The 20,075-nt window shown below is 51.9% G+C and overlaps 1 protein-coding gene across 3 annotated transcripts in view; it reads right to left on the reverse strand.

Annotated features, from left to right (window-relative positions):
• The window catches only part of OTOF (otoferlin), a 94,263-nt gene that overhangs the window by 56,707 nt on the left and 17,481 nt on the right, over positions 1–20,075 (reverse strand). For all 3 annotated transcript variants that reach the window (XM_007108422.4, XM_007108420.4, XM_007108421.4), the window contains exons 3-4: positions 9,716–9,804; positions 1,767–1,866 (exon numbers count right to left, since the gene is read on the reverse strand). In XM_007108422.4, the coding sequence (XP_007108484.1) occupies positions 1,767–1,866; positions 9,716–9,804 (189 nt within the window). The remainder of the gene's footprint in view (positions 1–1,766; positions 1,867–9,715; positions 9,805–20,075) is intronic.

A 20,075-nucleotide genomic window follows, 5' to 3' on the forward strand; every position in this document is an offset into this window, starting at 1 on the left:
TATCCTCCCCCCACTTTCCCGTTTTGCAGATGAGAAGAACAGAGGCTCAGAAAGACTGACAACTGAATGGGCTGTGGCTCCAGATCCTGCTGCACGTGGCTCTCCTCCTCCCTGGTGCCCGAGGTGGGGGGCCCACCCCGGGCAGCTGAGCCTGGGCTGGGGGGGGGGCCGAGTCCACTGGACACATAATCAAGAGCATCCTCCAGTGTCCGCAGGGTGTAGGTCACTCTCTCGTCCTCAGAACCAGGGCTGCCTGCGGGGACCAGGGGTGGTCTGTCTGAAATCAGCTGACTTGCCCTCGCTCCTGATGGTCTCTCGGGATTTGATGACATGAGCTGAGAATGTCCTTCAGGAGAGGAGCCAGGCCCTGGACACCCTCAAAGGCGTGAGGTCAGCACTTCTTCCTGCTCACCTGACACCCACCCTCCTAATCTGGAGAGGATGGGAGCTCGAGGTCACCATGGGATTTTCTCTGTATCCTTGGCCACAAAGCAAGAAGCCTCCTCTTAGCTCTAGCTTCTCCCCAGTGCACAGGGAAGACTCATCCTAGTCCCTTCCTCGGCCCGTGTGGGTGCTAGGAAATCTTCTAGACACGCTTTCCCTCTCTCCAGGTCAGGGGCTGGCTGGCTCCAGCGACCCCCACAGGCAGCCTACACTAGGCATGTGGTCCTCTGAATGCCCAGGCTTCGATTTCCCCAGGGAAGAAGTGTCTTGAGCCACCAAGGCACCGTGGAAATTTCTGCCCCACCCTTGGCACTCCTCAGAGAGGGTTTCTTCCATTCTGGCTCTCTGTGGCTGCAGTCCTGCTTCTGAGGCTATTCTGCTGGCTACTACATAGGGTCATATGTGGGACCAGGGTTGGGGAACCATAGTATAGCCCCGTTTTACATATGGATAAACTGAGGCCAGGAAATAATAGCTACTGATCTTACTTTATATATTTATTGAGCACTTACTATATGCTTAACTGTTCCAAGCACTTTCTGTGCATTCCCATTTAATCCTCAGAGCAGTCCTGGGAAGTCGATACTGTAATTTTGCTCACTTTGCAGATGGTATGCAGCCAGCCCACAGTTAGTGAGTGGCCTAATGGATGTTTGAGGGCTGTGCTCCTCACCACTAGCCTCAACTGCCCAGTGGTGGGCATCAATGAGCTCATGGGGACAGACGCATCAGAGCAGAGCCTGGGGTCTGGGCGTCCGGAATGGTTTATTTCCTTCCTTTGTTTGACCATGTATTAAGTGCCTACAGACTGTGCGTCATTAGTACATGTGTGTTCCTGCTGGAAGTGCTGGGATGGGATGTGACAGATGAAATAGAAAGAAGGTCCCTGCCCTCACAGAAAGGCTAGTCTTAGACGCCAAGGCAGGCATGCAGAGTGAAGGTCATGCCCAGGAGTGGCCAGCAGGGCTCAGACTGGCTTTCAGATGACGAGAGACACGTCTTTAGCGATTCCTGAGCTGGGTCCAGATGGAAGGGCCCCTGGGGAGAGGAGGGAGGGCATCCCCCCGTCGCCTTCTCTTGTACTCTCACTGCAGGAAGGACTGCAGTGTCCACCTTGGGGCCCTGTCACGCCCCAAGGCTCTGGCCATGGCTGCCAGGCTGAGGGGCTCCAGCGGAGTCTGACCTGAGTCTCCTCCTCCCACGTCACCTCCCCACCCACAAAGAGTGCTCCCCAGACCACGCTATGTGCAGGGGCAGGGAGGCCAGCAGGCCCCCAGGTGACCCGTGATAGGCAGGTCCAGGGACTCTCTGGGCACCCTCACCTGGATGATCGCATTGTTGTCGTCAATCAGCATGTCGGTCACCTCCACGAGCTTCTCCTCCACCACCTTCTGCAGCACCATGCGGAAGGTCCCGATCAGCCTGTGAACGGCAGAGGAGGCGTGGTCTTCAGGGTTTCACATGAAGAGGCCAGAGTGAGGGGCAAGGCTGACATCCCGAGAGGCTGTGACTGGCAGGCAAGGGGACGAGAGGGCTGGCTCAGGCTCCGGGCTGGGGTTGGAGAAGGCGGCCCAGGAGCTGGGGCTGGCCAGGGTGGCGTGTCCAGGAGGGTCTGTGACCCCCAACAACTGTGTGTGGTTGTACGTATGACAGCCATTTCCCTGGGAGAGCCTGAGGGCAGTGAGCACCTGCGGGGACGTTCACAGACGGGTCAGTGTGTCCTGGTGGAGCCTCGTGCTCCTCGGGTACAGGCGGTTGCGGCTGCTGAGCCCCCGCGGAGCCGCTTCCAGATGCCCAGCATGGAGGCTGTGGGGAAGGACCGGAGGCTCCTGGACACACAGTAGCTCCTCCCCCTTCCACCTCCCTAATCACTACCAAGGTCTCTACCCCTCACCAGCACCGCTGGCTCGTTCGTCCTCTGTTGAGTCAGTAGTGATGCCCCCACACACCTGCTGCATTCTGCAAGCTCCTTGGGGCAAGAACCTATCTGACTGTGGGATCCCCATCCACCCAGCTGCCTAGAGGGGATCAGCAGGGCAGTGTTGTGATGAGCACAGACCTGGAGTTAGAGAGACAGGATCGGAAACCCAGCTCGGACACTTACTAGAGGGTTACCTGCTTCCCGGGCAGCTGACCTGGGCTCTCAGTCCCAGATTTCTCCTAAGATGAGCTAATAACCCCTGCTTCACAGAGTTGCTGTTTAGAGGAGTAACAGAGATCCTCTGTGCCAAGTTCTTAGCAGAGAGCCTAGTACATAGTCAGCACTCCAGGAGCTGTCTGGTCGTTATCAAGGGGGTGACGTTATAGCGTGAGCCTTTCCAGGGAAGCAGCTGTTTCCTATTTCCAGACTCTATTTGATATTTCTGGCTCACGGGAGATCTCAAAATCTGCTGGCTGAATTAATGAACAACAGTGGGGGCCCCATAAATGCTGACTGAGTTGACCTGCCTGCCATTTCATCCCATGGTTTGAAGGTTATTGCTCTAGGAGAGAACAGGGTACTCAGAGAGATGTTCTCACACGGTGATTCTACATGGGGTGGATTAAAACATACGCACCACTTCTGGTTGATGGGACAAAAGCAGAGGGGGGCATTCACAGGGTGTGAGACAGGAGGGGGCCTTGGGATCATTTGGTGCTGCCCTTGGCTTACAGGGGAGGAAGGTGAGGCCGAGAAAGCAGGAAGGGACGCAGTTAATTTAATGGCCACTCCAGATGAGGTGAGGTATCAGGTAGATTCTGACTTTACCGGACATGTTTGATGTCTGCATCCTCCTGAGGGCCATGGAGGGCAGACACTGTTTTAAAAAAGCCTCCCGTCTGTGTGAGGGGAGAAAGTGCTGGGAGCAGCCACAGTGAATGAATGCTTCTCTCTGGGGTTCAGAGCTCCATCGGTCAGCTCGCCCCATCCTCCCTCTGGGTGAAACTGTTCATACCATTCCTCCACTCTAAAGCCTACCTAGGCTTCCAGGCTCTTCTCAGACTAGCCCCTTGGAAGCTTCATCCTGCCCTCTCCCCAGCTTGGGCTGAAGTGCCGGGCTGGGGTCAGGAGACCTAGAGCCGCTGCCCCTGGGTCTCAACTTTGTCTTTATAGAATGAGGGTGGTGGGCTCTTAGCTTCCGTCCTGTGTAGCCCTTCTAACAGTAGACTCTAGGCATGAACGTATATACTGGGTTTTCTGCAGCCTCATCTCTTTAGGGTCTAAATCTGTGGTTCTAAACTTCAGCATGAACAGAATCATGGGAGGGCCTGCTAAAACACAGATGACTGGGACCCCCCCCCCACCACTGTGCTGGCAACTGTTTAACAGCTGGCTGGGGGAGGGGAAGGGCAGTCCTGACTTACAGCTTTTGCTCAGTTCCATGGTGTAAATAACCCCACCAAGGCCAATTTCAAGCTTCCATTGTGGAGCCACTGAGCACCGAGTTGGGAGAGAAGTGTACCATCTGCTCTTGGGAGCCGGCCCCGCCCCAGGGGGTCTGACTCAGCAGGCGAGGTGGGGCCCCAGAATGGGTATTTCTGACAAGTGTCTAGGTGATGCTGATGATGGTGCTTGGGGAGCACACTTTTGAGAATCCCTGTTCTACCACTGCCCCTTGCTGACTGGAACTTCAGGCCCTTTTAGCTCTACTAGGGCCTGCTGAGCGCCTGCTGAGTGCTGGGTCCGCAGGCAGAACTTTCCCTAGAAGATACCCAGGGATCAGTAGAGATGCTGCAGTGTGACAAGACACCCCCAGGGGGCAGGATGGAGCTATTCTCCCACAAGTGCTCAGAGAAGGCTCTGGCACCTTCCAGGCTTAAACAAGTTCTCAGACCTTTAGACTTGCGAGGGACCTAAGAGGAAAGCTTGTCCAGCATTCCGTCAAGGAGAAGTCTCTTAGTGTAGCTGATTCACTTTGTCATACAGCAGAAACTAACACACCACTGTAAAGCAATTATACTCCAACAGAGGTGTTTAATAAAAAAAAAAAAAAAGAAAGAAAAGAGAAGTCCCTTAAACCTCCTCCCTGACACACATTCCTAGATCCTGCTAGACGCCCGGTGACGGGGACCTCACTACACCCCAGCTGCTCTCACTGCTCACCCATCCACCTCTGTCTGCTTCAATCACACAGTAAGCTGAGATCCGCCTTCTGGCAAATTCCCCTCTCCTCATGCCCTGGTCCAAGCCCTGTTCACACACAGACTACATGCCATCCCTAATGAGAGGCAATGTAGACAGCAGAAAGAGCCTGGGCTCTGGAGTCAGACAGAGGTGGGTTTGCCCAGCAGGGTCTAAGAGGGTTTCTGCCACCTGGCAGCTGTGTGACTTGGGCTGGTTCTCCAACCTCTCTGAGCCTTGCTTTTTTTCCACCTCCCCAAAGGAGGTGATACCACTTGCTTCACTGGGTGATGGTGAGTACACTCAAGGGAAAGTCCTCTAATACCGCCACACTCAGATGTCACATGTCACAGTGGGGTATGGGGTGGGGCGGTGTTTGCCGTCTGGAGGGCCCATACAGCACTGGTCTCCTGCACAGGCTGGGCTCTGGGGGCAGATGTGCAGCCTCACAGAGCCAGAGCAAGCCTGCGGCCCAGAAGATGGGGCTGGGATCCTGGGAGCTAGCAAGGCCAGAGGACTGAATTCACCATACCCACAGGGGGTGGCTTGTGGGGCTTTAACTCTTAATAGTTACCCGCTGCTTCCTCCAAACAAAAATAAAAAATAGTGTTCTTTGAAATGGACAACGGATGTGATCTCAGTCTTATGTTAAGGATAAAGAAAAACATCCATCACCAGAGGAATGGATAAAGAAGATGTGGTACATATATACAATGGAATATCACTCAGCCATAAAAAGAACAAAATAATGCCATTTGCAGCAACATGGATGGACCTAGAGATTGTCATACTGAGTGAAGTAAGTCGGACACAGAAGGACAGATATCATATGATATTGCTTACACGTGAATCTAAAAAAAGAAAGGGTACAAATGAACTTATTTACAAAAGAGAAGTAGAGTCATGGGTGTCGAAAACAAACTTATGGTTACCAGGGGATAAGGTGGGGGGGAGGGATAAATTGGCAGATTGGGATTGACATATACACACTACTATGTATAAAGTATATAACGAATAAGAACCTACTATATGGCACAGGGAGCTCTACTCAATACTCTGTAGTGGCCTATATGGGAAATGAACCTAAGAAAGAAAAAAAAGAAGAGTGGCTATATGTATATATATGAAACTGACTCACTTTGCTGTACACCTGAAACTAACACAACATTGTAAATCAATCGTACTCCAATAAAAACTTTAAAAAAATAAAGAAAAACATTTTTTATAAAACTTTACCCTTTTTGCACACGTGTAACGTACTGTCTAAGCAAAACCAGGGTGCTTGCTATGAAAACACAAGTTCAAAACAGGTGCCCGCATGCTGCTTCCAACAGAGAGTTGCCCCTCAACCCCCTTCCACAGATGTTGTCTGGGGAAGGAGCTGGTGCAGGAAGGAAGCCTTGGGTCTGGCCTGCCTGGTGACCCCGGAGAGCACCTCCTGCCCCGACCCCAGCTGCCCTTTGTCCAGCCTGGCTGGGAGCTCAGCGGGCTCTGCTTATTGCCTCCGCTCCTCCCGGTGGCTCAGCGTGGAGGAGCTGCCTGGGAGGTGGGCCCTCCGGATGGCAACCCCCGGCTCTGGAGGCTGGGCTGGCCCCCACGGAGCGGCCGGGCAGGCTGAACAGGGACAGGATTCTCGGGTAGTTAGCCAGCAGCGAGGGGGGCCCACAGACTGGCCACAGTAGCACTGCAACCAGGCACCAGGGTCTGTCAATAATTCATTGCTTTCCCCTGGGAGCTGGTGTCAAGTGCCTGAGGCCTCACCAGGCCTCCACCGCTCTCCTGGTTCCTGAATTATTCAAGAGCCCCAGGAGACTGGTGCCTGGGTCAGGCCAGCCCCGCTCCAGGGTCCTGGACAGCCAGAGGGGGTGGCACAAGATCCTCTGGACCCAACACCAAGTCCTCACGGGGAAGCCCAAGACTCTTGAAAAAGGACCTCATTCAAGGTGGGCGGAGCAGACCTGGGGTCTCCTGGCCTGGGTGAGGGGTCAGCTTCTATGCTGCCCTCTGCTTCTAGAATAAGTCCCTCTCTCTGTGGTGGGTGGCGGTGGGATCAGGCCCACAGGTTCTAAATCTCACGCCAGCCTCCTTTACCTCAGTTTCCCCCAATGTACCAGTCATGTGACTGGGTTCCTGGAGAGCCCTCAGCTTTTCAGAGAAGAAGGGCCACTCGAATTCCTGTGCCCAGATCCTCCTACCCTGTACGCCCTCTCCTCCTGACATTTACTCATTCACTCATTCCACAAAGTAAGGGGGGGCCTGCTGGGTGCCGGCCCCTGTCCCGGGCAGTGGGTGTGGCTTTGCTGGTTGCCGTGTCCGGTGCAGCCCCCAGAGGCTCCCCAGAGGCTCAGCTGCCCCATCGGAAGGAGCCTGGTGACTGGGCTGGGCCATGGTGGGGACAGAGGGCAAGCACTAGGTGGCCCTTTTCTTTGGCTCTGGGAAATACAGCCCAGACTCCAGGGTGGGAGACTGAGACCCACCTGACTCCAAGCGCCTGCCCTCCCTTTCCGACCCCCCGAGCTGGCCTTTGTCAGGTGGGCCCTGCGTTGTCCACGAGACCATCACACCTCCCCACGCCGGCTCTGCAGCCAACAGTGCCCTGGACCTTCTCCAGGCTTCCAAGGAAACAGCAGGACCCACTTCCACCGGGTCCAGGCCTCCCCTTGTGGGATTTCCTGCCTTTTCCTGTGGGGCGGCAGGGAGGGCTGGGAGAGAGAAAGAAGGAGAATCAGAGGAGGGCCTCCCCACTTCTGTCTCCTTCTTGATGGCGTTTTAGAACAACTCATCGAAGCCTTATATTCCAGCATACTCACTGTTACAGTAGTTGATTTCCTAAACTCTTTACCAGATACTTCTGATTTGTTTATAGCAAGAGTTTTGATGTTTTCAAGCATTTTAGGGATTGGTCCAGCAGCTTTCATGTAAATGATTTAGCAACCTCTTCCACATCCTTGGTTTCCACCATCACTGTTCACATAGCCTGGTTTCTGGGAGTTTGAGGATTAGGAAGGGGAGGCAGGAGACCAGCATCCTAGCCCCGCTCTGCTGCTGTCTACCCCTGTGGCCTCAGCAACCTCTCCGAGGCTCACTTTCCCCATCTGCATGGCGAGGGTTGCCCTGGCTGATCTCTGAGGCTCCCCGGTGCTCTGCTGTCTACTGTGGCTCCTGTTGGGATGCCTGGAGCTCCTCCCAGCCCTCAGTTTACGATTCTGCTTCTTCCTCCACATCCACCTTGCTGTGCCTGTTCCTGTTTCTCCTGTTCTCACAGGTTACCCGGTCTCTCATCCCAGGGAAGAAGGTCCTGCTTCATCTTGGGGGCCCCTGGTGGGGTGTCTCACCAACCTTTCTTGTGGGTGCCAGAGGCAGCTGCCTGAATGATGGGATGCCCTGATTGGCCTCCCTGCCGGTGGGCCTGGAATGTCCACATCCCATACCCAGCTGAGATCTCTCCGGCTCCCGATAAAAACCACAGAATCCTTGGAGGTCACGTGGTTTGGCCCTTCCTGACTCAGAAATCCCCTCTAGGGCATCATGGTCCACTCTCTGCTAACCCTCTCCCCGTGACAGCTCATTGGTTGGAGAGCTCTGGCCATCTTTCATCTGTCTGCTGTCCATCAGCAATGCAGCCCTGCCATGATCCTGCTTCTAGGCACACATCTTTCCTCTTTCACATGGTGAAAACCTTCTTAGGGGACAGACATGGTGCCCTAATCCCTCATCTTAGTATCTCCAATGACTAGCACAGTGTCTGCCTGGTACAGAGTGTTTCTCAGTGAATGTTTGATGAGTGACTGAAAGGATGGACCAAGGATGGATGGATGGATGAACATGTCTTCTGTGATTTTCTCCTCTAGGCTCTCATCCCCTTGTCATGAGGCAAGATTTAAAGTCCCTTCCCCCTGGCAACCACAGGCAGTGCCTACGCGTGCTCTCTCCAAGCAGCATGAGGACAGTGGAACCCTCGCCCCTCACCTCTCCTGCTCTGCTGGCTCTCCTACTAACATGACCTAGGGTTAGGTCAGCTTTTCATTCATTTGAGATCTTCTCCCGCTGTTGAGTCATACTGAGCTCTCAGTGAATAAAACCCCCGCTTTCAGATGTGTCATGGTTCAACCATGACCCCCTCTAGCTTGTATAAGAAAATAGGCTTTCGAATCCAAGACAGGAACTTACATGTACTATATTTAGCTGCCATTCTGGACTGTTCAAACGATTCTGAATTTTGCTTGTCACCCAGAGAGAAGGATGGGGACTACTTTTGCTGAAGCCCTGGTAGCGATAGGTGGTAGATGGGCTCCATTGCAGAGTGTAAGCTCCATGAAGGTGGGCACCTCGCCATCACGGTAGGCACTTAGTAAACATGAGGATTGAATGAATGAATGAACATCTATCTCATTTAATTCTCACAGCTTCCCTTTGAGGTAAGTACTTATCCTCTTTATACATGCAAACATTGAACTCAGAGAGGTCATGCAACCTGCCCAGGGTCACACAGTAGATGACTGAGCTGAGATCTGAGAGCAGGCTCTCCTGACTCCTAACCACTGAGCCAAACTGCCTCGGAGCTTCCAGTCCTCCACAGGTGTGACAAGTTCACTCTCAAGGCTACAGATAGAGGGTCTGTTGGAGGGTATTATCACCTTCTCTGATGGGTAACTGTTGCCCGGCATGGTGTAAGGGGGAAAACTTGAGGAAGGGGACAGGAAGCTGTGCTGGGACTGGGAACAGAGAGAGTGAACTTGGCCAGCAAGGATCGGGAGGGCTGGGAGACTCTGAGGACAACATGAGGGGGCGGGGGTTTGGGGGGGCGGGGGCGGGTCTTCGAAGGCCAATCCAGGCCCCAGTGCGAGTCCCCTTTTAAACTCAAAGGAGGGGGCTTCCCTGGTGGCGCAGTGGTTGAGAGTCCGCCTGCCGATGCAGGGGACACAGGTTCGTGCCCCGGTCCGGGAGGATCCCACATGCCGCGGAGCGGCTGGGCCCGTGAGCCATGGCCGCTGAGCCTGCGCGTCCGGAGCCTGTGCTCCGCAACGGGAGAGGCCACAGCAGTGAGAGGCCCGCGTACCCCCCCGCAAAAAAAATAAAAATAAACTCAAAGGAGGGGGCAGCCCAAGGAGCAGGGCAGGCCGCCCCGCCCCTCGGGGCCCCGCCCCTCGTGCCCCGCCCCTCACTTACTTGTTGCTGAAGACTTTGCTGTAGTTGAAGATCTGAATCTCGAGCATCTCATTGCTGTCGAGGCTGCTGCCCACCTGCCACCGGAAGGTCTGGGGAGAGAGGGACAGCTGTGGCCTTGGGTGGAAATGACAGGGAGGGGTGCGGGGAGTGGGAGGGGGACCCGTGGTAAGACAGCCCCTCACATCAGCCCAATGCTTCACAGGAATTGGAAGACCAGATGGAAACTGGGTGCCGGGGTGGAACAATGAACGCTTCTGGGCTGGACTTTGAATAACTGAAAATAACCAGAAAGCTCTGGGGTCTTCTCAAGATGCCGCCGAGAGATGCTAAACGAGGGGGATTTGACAGAGCAGGAGGAAGGCAGTGACTTTTTAAGTTTCATTTATATACCCCACCAAATTCAGAATGCACAAGAGGCTAGTAATAAATAATAACAATAGCAATAGTAATAATAGCTGCCATCTGTGGGTCTGAACTTTGCATTATGTGGGTCTGAATGCTTTAGAGGCATTAATTCGTTTAGTCTTTACGGCCACCCGAGAGGCTGGTAACGTGGTCTCCGTTCTAGAGACAGAGGAACTAGGGTTCAGGGAAGTAACAGGATGCTGTTTTTAGTGGCCCAGCAGGTGCTGGGGAGGCTTCTGAGGGCCCACCCGGCAAGCGTGCTGCCTCAGAGCAATTCTTCACTCTCCACTGAGGACTTGGGGGCTGGGGGAGCACCGAGCCAGCCTGGCGGATCACGGCCGAGTGCGGGCAGGGCCTGTCATGGCCTTCACGTCCCCTCTCTCTGGGGCTGGCCAAGGCCCAGGGAGGACCCTGACACCTCCACGGTCAGCTGGAGCGGGCAGGTGAGGGACGAAGAAGCAGAGGAGGGAGGGGGGGCTGGGGTGGGGAGGCAGAGGGCTTTGAGAGGGGCGTGGGGTGGGGGGCCTTTGGAGGCCTTGGACACAGAAGGAAGAAGGCGGGGAGGGGAGCCTGGCAGGCAGCCTGGCCACCCACAGGCCCCGTTAAGCTGCTCTGTTCCTGCCAACTGGAGGTCTCCAGCTCAGCAAGGGTATGGTTTTCTTAACGGAGTTGCCATTATCGGGCTGAAGGGAAATAAACTAGCGTGCGAAGGGCGAACTAATTAGCCACCGTGCAGAGGGAGGAGGGTCTGGGGGGGGAGCACCGAGGTTTTGGTTTTCTTAGAACCAAGGGGAAAGGGGTATTTGAGCCACCTGAGGGTCTGTGCATGGGATTTTGGCACTTGAAGGAGGGAAGGAGTAGGAGAAAAAGGAGCCGTGGAAATGGCACAGTTAGAGGAGGGTGGTGTTGAAGAGTGACGTAATTAGGTGAACACAAAGGAACCGGGAAACACGAAGTCCTTTCGAGGAAAAGGGGCCCAGAGAGGGAAGCGGCTTGTGGTCTCTCCTTGCCCATCGCCAGGCCCTGACTTGCCCAGCGGTCGGGGTGCAGTGTACTGGGTCACCAGGGCCGACAGGATAAGAAGGCCACCGTCGTGGACCAGTTTGCTGAGCAGAGAGGAGGGGAGTCAGCAAGGGCTGGGAGGGGCACCTGGGGGGGCCCTGACTGGGGATGAGACTCCAGAGGAAGCCCACCCGGGGGCGCCCTTTCAGAAATTTTTCGGCTGAGGGAGCACATTTAGCATTTCCAGGAAGAAGCCTCAGTCGAGCCCAGCCAACCCACAGAAGCATGAGAAACACGAAAATGTTGATAATTTGCCAGTGAGCTTTGGGGTGGTTTGTTACGCAGCCCTAGATGACTGTGACAGTCCCCCGTGCCATCTGTGCCTCTCTCTTGGAGTCAGCCGCATGTCAGGGAGGCCTGTCATCAGTGGCAGAGCTGGCTCCCTGCCTGGCCCTTGCCTCTCCACATACCAGCCCTCTCCCTTCCCGCTGTCCCCCGAACTCCTGGGATAGCTTGCCTGTCTCACTCAGCAGTTCGGAGCCTGAGCAGAGCCGACAGGCCCACTCTTGTCTCGTTTACTGGGGTCACCCTGCACCCAGCCCGGGGCCTGCCACATGGTACGCACTCAGCAAATGGGCCTCAAATGGTTGCCTCGACTGCAGTGCTGCTCCTTGCTGGCCTGAGGGCGAGGCCGAGCTAATTCCCCTCTCCACACCTCCTCCTCCTCCTCTGGAAAGCGAGGGTGACGTCACAGTACTGCTTCTTGGGGTTATCGCGAGGCTGGTGAAGCACTAGCGCAGAACCCGGCGCAAGCAAGAGCCTGATCAACATGGCGCTTTATTACAGTGAATTCTACTGCATTGCTATTATTTCCAGGAGCCGGGGCAAGGTCTGGCATCCTTGGGGATGGATTGCAGGGGGCTGCTGGGGACAGAGGGCCTCTCTCCAGCCTGAGGCAGCACCAGCATGATTCTCTTCCTGTAGCCACAGCAGCTGAGGGTTGTGTCTTCTGCCTCTGGAGATGCCCTGAAATCAGTGGCCTAGCGATCGGGCCAAGGGAGCCCGCACATCATCTAGGATCCCACCCCGTGTCAGCCTCCAAACATGCCAGGGGACTCAGGCAGTAGCTGAGCCAAAGATAGCTACTCAAGTTGTCAGGAGCCAGCAAGCCCCACGCAGGAGCACACGTTTGCTGAGCACCTCCTATGTTTGCTGGGCACTTCCTGTGTGCCGGGCTCTCTGTGGGGAGGCAGGGGTGTCTCTCAGGAGCTACTCTCTGGGTAGTTCTGAAGACAGACACAGACCTGAAATTGCAGCCTGGGGTAGGAACACTGACAGAGCACGGTGGCAAGCATTAGGGGCAGGGGGAGGGAAGAGGATCTCTGTCTGAAGGGGGTGTCAGGAGCACCGGGAGTGTGGGGCTGTGACCCAGTTCACCAGCTCTAAGCTTGGCCGTGACCTGGCAGCTGCTGGCCAGGATGGCGGAGTTCCGCATCCTATCAGCCCCAGCTATCTAAGACTCCACGGAAAGGTTTCCCTGATGCAGGCTGGAGAATGACCTGGGTTATCCTGGACTTCATCAACTGGGTTTGAACCCATCCTAAATCAGCAAGGCAATGTCCTTAAAGAGACAGCCCTCTAAATTTTGGGGGGAAAATTTTAGGATGTGTTGCAAAGCTTTAGGGTGCAATGGAAAGAGACTGTCTTGGGAAGTTAAAGACCCAAGACGCAAATTGGGATTTTTCCTTTGTTCATTCTTTCACTCAGCAATATTTCCCTGAGCCCTGTGCTGGGTGCCAGGCCATTCATGAACCAGACAGGTATGTTTCTGACCCATGTGGCTCACAGCCCATGTCTTCCAGGTACAAGTGAAGTGGGAAGATGAGCTCTGACCCTCTACCGCCCAGGCTGATGACCTCTCCCTCCTCTGGGCTCCGAAGGCCCAGAGTCCATCTTTCCTGCTCTGGGTCCATCTCCCCACTGGACTGAGCCCCTTGAGGGCAGGACTGAGCCTTGTCCGCTTTGCAAGTGGCCGTAGGCTCTGGAATTAGACTAGGGTTCAAACCCTGATGCGCTACTCATTGCCTGGGGTGGTGCCCACCCAGTGCGTTGCAGTGAGTTATGAGGCTTGCGTAAGCTCTCAGCCCGTCCTGCTGTGGACCAAGCACTCAGTACCTCGCAGCTGCTCTTATTCCTACAATTACTATTGTTATTCTGGCCTCTGCTGGGAGGTCTGGTCCACAAGAGCCTGGTTAAGGCCAAACCAAGCTGGCTTGGAGTAGGCTGGGTGTGGCCATGCCCCCACCCCACCACCGGGGGCCTCTGCTGGCTGTTGGCCTGGCACGAAGGCTGTCTCTCTCCGTCTCTGTCTCGCTGTCTCTCTCTCTCTCTCTGTCTCTGTCTCTGTCTCTGTCTCTGTCTCTCTCTCTCTCTCTCTCTCTCTCTCTCTCTCTCTCTCTCTCTCTCTCTCGTTAGCTTCTCCATAGTTGTAGGTTAAATGCGGGATCTCAGGTTCCAGCCTCTGGGAAAGGAGACACCAGGTCCAGGCTCTGTTTCCACCACTGTTGTGCAGAGAGCTGTCTTTCTGCCATGTCCACCCCCCACCGCCTCAGGTTCCTCGGCCCACCCGCCTGCAGCGGCCCCTCCCACCCTTGTCTGAGTAGAGGAGGGAGAGACGTTCGTTTTCTTGTCTTTTATTTCATTTTCAGCCATGCAACATTTCTGTGAGACAGACAGAGCAAGGATTCCCCATTTTTCAGAAGGGGAATCTGAGGCCTGGAGAGGCTGAGTGGCCAACCCAAGGGCACAGAGTTCATTTACACCTCAGTGGGGACTGTAGCCCAGGTCTCGTGACTCCCAGGCCAATGTGCTTTGTATCTCACTGAGCTGGTTCCCAAAGGCCCTGGGCACAGTAAGGGTGAGAAAAGAGACTTGCTGGGAAGCTAGGAGACCTTTGGAGGTTTTGTAAGGGGCAGCTGAGGTTTCTTTTCCAAGCTTATTCTGGAACCACTGACAGGCTGGTTCTTTCAGGAGCCAGCCAGGAAAGTTTAGGACTTGTCCACCTGAGGCTGGGGAGACAGGTATAAGTATGCGTGCAGTTCCAGACTGTCTTTGGAGAGTTCCCCAGGCCCTTCTTGAGCAGGAGGTGGGACGGTTGCCTCCACTGCTTTGTGGGGTGTACCCTGCTGACCAGTGGAAGCCAGGCTGCAAGCTGCTTCTTAGAAGGAGACATGGAGATAGGGGTGTGGAGAGACCCCAGCAAGACCTCGCAGGAGTGGCGGGGGTCAGGCCAAGCAGCTTTCTACTGCTGCATCCAGAGGGGGCTTAGTACCTAAGAACCCTGGCTTTGCCACTTACAGCTGTCACCTGGAGAAGGATACGTAGTCTCTGAGCCCGAGTTTCATCACTGTAGTTGCTGTGGTGACTGGATGGAAGAGGCCTTGCTCAGGACGCAGCATGGTGCTGCTGTGGGAAACTGCTGCCATGATCTTCCCATGGGGCTGCCCAGAGGGCAAGTGACGGGCAAGTCCGTGTCCCGTGGGAGGGCCTGAACACTGCAGGTCACTTAGCATCCTTGCCCCATTTCACCAGGTGCCCATGTGTGTATAAATTTCCCCGGGTGGGAGCTACTTCTCCCCACCTCACGGCTGCTCTCCGATCCTGGCATGTGCTTTTTGCCCATAACTCCCTGGCTTCCACCCCTTGCTGGTCTCTCTGCACTGACCCGGAGGCTCCCTGTGCCCAAGATCCTGCAGGGATCCTTGTGTATTGTTGCACCTGCCTCTCCCTCTGGGGCATCTCTGCCTGGGCCTGGCACACATCAGGTGCTCAGAACGCGGTCCCGTGCTCGGGGCGGCAGGACTGACTCTCCCCCTGCCCCGTGCTGGGCTGCACTGGGAAGAGGAAGGACACGGTGATTAACTTGGAATGTCATGTATACCCATGGCTCAGGTGTCCCAGGGTGCAGTTAATGGAAAAGAGTGACAGTGCCCTTATAAGGGGCATCAGGTTGCTCACGGGCTGGAGGTCTGGGTGGACATGTCTCCTGGGATACTTGGTGAGAAGGAGGGAGTCAATGCTGTGCCTGGCTGATTGGGGGCAGACGCCCAGGGAGGCAGGGCTGAGCGATTGAGCCAGGCGGCCTGCATCCTGACCCGGGCAGGCCCTCCAGCTCGGGGCCCTGACTGAGGAGGTGGTGTGGAGGGGAAGGAACAGGCAGGTTGTGCGGTGGGGCTCATCTGAGGCTGAGACACCAGGCTTAGTACCGGCAATGGTTCCATTGTCACGACAATCTCTCATTTTGTTCATGGTTTTACAAAGAGACTTCATACCCATCGCCTGCCCCATTTGACAAGTGTGGTAGCTGAGGCTTAGAAACTGAGGCTGAAAGTCATACAGCCAGGAGGCGGAGAAGGCAAGAACAGAACTCTCACCGGGGAGGGTACAGCTTGGGGGCTGTGATGGTCAGTGGTGACCTGAGCCCAGGTGAGAAGGTTGAGGCCTTGCTCCCCTGTGCCTACAGCTCTGGTCCTACGGACACATCTGTACCATGTGGGATGGGTCCAGAATGAGGAGGAGACAGCAGTTCTCAGTGGCCCCTGGAGGCTGGTCAGCTAAGTGCTAGCCTCAAAGGGAACAGGCTGTCATGAGGCCCTTTCCAGCCCAGACAGAGCTAGACGTGAGGGGCAAGGCCCAGGAAAGTTGGGGTAAGCTCTTCTGGGGTCAAGCAGAGCTGTGGCTTTGTGCCAAGATGGTGACTTAGGACTCTGCTGCCTCTCACCCTGAAGTCAACCCCGTAGGAACTACAGAAGCAAGAGGGGAATATGGATCCTAGGAAGTAACAAACAAACATGCAAGCAGGTATGAGAAACCCAGGGGAACCAAAGGCTGTGTGAACTGACATGAGCTGGGGAGTAGGGCGGCTGCTCAGCTTGTCGGGGAGGGGTGAGTGGAAGCACAGCGGGAGAACAGGTTGGAGGAAATCTTTGCAAGTTCTGCTCTCATCACTCCCTGGCACTGCCTTGGGGCAATGGTTGCCTGCTCCTTTACTGATAAAACTGTGACAAAAACCCTACTGGGATGAGGTTTAATAAAAATAGATGCTGATAAACCAGCTGCCTCATACTTTGTCTCATTGAACCCCCAGAGCTAGTTTGTTAAAAATCTCGAATGTTTTCTGTTAACCATGTCTCGCCTTTAAGGCTTAGAGATGAGACCCTGACTCTCTTTCTGTGGTGACTGGGCCCCCCTCGTGGTCACGCCCCCCCCTTCAGCCCCTAGAGGCTGACACAGCAGCCTTCGATGGTTGCTCAGTACTCATTACCAGACAGAGTAGCTGATACCAGGGGAGCTCAAACAGGGCAAAGTAAAGAGACTGGGAGAGTATCTCTCCTATTAAAAAAAAGACAACAGACTGAACTGTATACACCAACTGGAACAGGATCATTAGAACGAATGGACCATATAACCATGTATCAGCAATATAAAACAAGTTCAAGGAATCATAAGAAAAAAGAACAAATTAGTTAATTGGAAGATCAATTTGAAGAACTCCCTCAGAAGACAGCAGCAAAGGATTAATCAACAAAAAGCAGGATAGCTAAGAAATGGCAGCTAGAAGTAGTACTGACATCTGATCATAGGAGTTGCAGAGGCAAGAACAATATAAAAACTGAATGTTTGAAAAAAATAATGGAGATAGAATTTTCTATAATAAATGAAAGATGAAAGGCCTTAGATTTGAAAGAGCTCACAAAATAGGGCAAAAAAGGAAAGACCAGGAAACCCACAATTAGACACAATATAATAAAATTTAAGAATATCAAAGATAAAGGACTTATATTTGAAGCTGTGAAGGAAAGAACTTTGAGCTTATAATTTTATATCTGATGAAACTCTCATTCAAATTTGAAGAAATAAGAAACACATTCTCAGATTTACAAAGCTTTAGAAGGATTGCTACATAAAGTTTCAAATGAAAAATACTTTTGGAGGAGGTACTCAAATAAGAAGAAAAACAATTCCAAGAGATGCTTCAAGAGATATGAGAAATAAAGGTGATTAAGTATCTTGGTAAAGACCATTGCTGTCTTTAAAAAGAACAAAGAAGGCTAGGACAAATAAAGGAAAAAGAGAACACACCTTCATAAGAACCTAGAATTAAAATTCTAATCTAGTCAATATCAGCATGAGGATGTGGGCTGAGGTGGGGAAATCAAAGAGGCACAAGAGACTATTAAGGTACTTGTCATGTTAGGAGAAATTATAATTACTTATTCATTTGAGCTCTCAATAGGAGAACATAAACATAAGTATGGAAGGCTGACTACCTACCTTGAAAACAAAAACAGAATACATAGCTTTTTAACTAACAAAAGAAACTCAATCTATCCAACTGAAAGCTGGAAAATAGGGAAAAAAAAAAGAAAGAAGCAGAAAGTACAGTAAATGGAAAATATAAAATAAGATGGTGGTAGAAATAAGCCTTATAATAATAGCAATTACAGTAGAGGTAAATGGGTAAAACTAATCAATTAAAACAGAGAGACTCTCACATTGGGTAAGAAAACAAGACCTAATAATCCATGCCCTAAGAAGACACACTTGATTTTAAAAACAGAATTATTGAAGATAAGAACATGAAAAAAGATATACCAAGAAATTAAAAGGATCGAAACAGATATACCAGGCAAACGAACCAAAATTGGCCGAGATAGCAATCTTAATATCTGACAAAATGGAAATTAATGCAAAAAACAACATAAGAGACAAAGAAGGATATTAAGTGCCGGTTGAGGGAAAAATAAGCAAGATGATATAGCCATAATGAACATAAAGGCAACTAGTAACAGTTTCAAAACACATCAAGCAACAACTGACAGAACTGCAGGGAGAAATATATAAATCAACAATTGTAGCAGTAGATTTTATTACAGTCATTATTGAAACTGATAGATCAAGCAGAAAAAAATAAACAGAACATTTGAAGAATTAAATAATATAAAAATAAGCTTGAGCTTATAAGATATCAAGCTTATATTGAGCTACAGACAGAACCCCACACTAAACAAATTCCTTTTAAGCAGAGGGAGCATTTATGACCATGAATTAGGTCATAAGAGAAGTCTCAGGAAATTCCAAAGGATCCATACCATACAGACTCTGTTCTTTGACATAATGCAATAAAACTAGAAATGAATAAAATAAGGAGCTATAATTTCATACATGTATTTGGAAACTAAATAACATATTATTGTATAACTCTTGGGTTTAAAAGAAAATCATAAAGGAATGTAAGAAAAGTTTAAACCTGAATAATAGTGAAAACATTATATATAAACATTTGTAGGATACAGTTAAAACTGCATAAAGAGCAAAATTTACATCTTCAAATACATTTATTAAGAAACAAGAAAAGTTAAAAATAATAGGCTTAGGGGCTTCCCTGGTGGCGCAGTGGTTGCGCGTCCGCCTGCCGATGCAGGGGAACCGGGTTGGTGCCCCGGTATGGGAGGATCCCACATGCCGCGGAGCGGCTGGGCCCGTGAGCCATGGCCGCTGAGCCTGCGCGTCCGGAGCCTGTGCTCCGCAACGGGAGAGGCCACAACAGAGGAAGGCCCGCATACCACACACACAAAAAAAAAAATAAATAAATAATAATAGGCTTAGCACTCAAGAAGTTAGGAAAAGAGCCATAGAGTAGAATAAAATAAACAGACAGAATGGAAACAATTAAGAAAAGGGCAGAAATCAGTGAAATGGAGAGCCACAATAGGGGAGATTAATGAAGCCAAAAGCTGGTTCTTTACAAAGACTAATAAGATAAACAAATCTTTAGCAAGACTGACCAAGAAAAACAGAGAGAAGATACAAATCAATGAAATATGGAGTAAAAAGGGGGAAATAACTTTAGGCACAAAAAAGATTTTAAAACAATCTTAAAACAGTATGATCAAATGTGAACTAATAAATTTGAAAACCCAGATGAAATGTAAAAATGCCTAGAAAAATGTAAAAATCCAAAATTGGTTCAAGAAGACATACAGAAAGTGAAAAGGGAGTCAAAGAACTCCCCTCCCCAAACTGTCCAGACTTCCATGTTTTTACATTTGATTCTTCCAAAATGTCAAGGTAAATTTCTATCTTCTGCGTATAGTTCCAGAAAATTTTATGTATTATTGAATTATGAAAATTTTATGAACATAGCGGCCAAAATCCTAAATAAAATTATTTGCCAATTGAATCTGTGTATTAAAAATAATACACTGTCGGGCTCCCCTGGTGGCGCAGTGGTTGAGAGTCCGCCTGCCGACGCGGGGGACACGGATTCGTGCCCCGGTGCCGGGAAGATCCCACATGCCGCGGAGCGTCTAGGCCCGTGAGCCGTGGCCGCTGAGCCTGCGCATCCGGAGCCTGTGCTCCGCAACGGGAGAGGCCACAAGAGTGAGAGGCCCGCGTACCGCAAAAAAAAAAAGAAAAGACGGCTATAACAATAGGAAAAAAGGGCCAAGAATATGGACGGGCAGTTTAAAGAAGAGGAACCTTTAAATGTATCTTTAAAACAACAATGAGGTATCATTGTTAGCCTGGTGAGAATCAGAGAGATGTATAACACCAGGTGTACATGAGGATGTGGAAAACGGGCACTGCTAGTGTCAACCATGACAGTCCTGGGTCAAATTAAGTGTATGCATGGCCTATGAGCTGGCAGTTCCTGGCCCTGGTGTATATCCCAGAGAAATACTTACACAAGCCCAAAGGGCATATGCATAAGAATATCCATAGCATCTCTGGTGGTGGGGAGTTGGAGGCAAGCTAGGAGTTCCTCATGGTCGGTGGGTGCACAGGCGAAATGGGTAGGGTGATTAACTCACCCTGGGTTTACCATGACTTTTCTGCTTTTAGCCCCTGAAAATCTGTGTCCCAGGAACCCCCTAAATCTCAGGCAAGCCCC

The sequence above is a fragment of the Physeter macrocephalus genome, chromosome 12 (assembly GCF_002837175.3).
Source record: "Physeter macrocephalus isolate SW-GA chromosome 12, ASM283717v5, whole genome shotgun sequence".
Lineage (NCBI taxonomy): Eukaryota > Metazoa > Chordata > Mammalia > Artiodactyla > Physeteridae > Physeter > Physeter macrocephalus.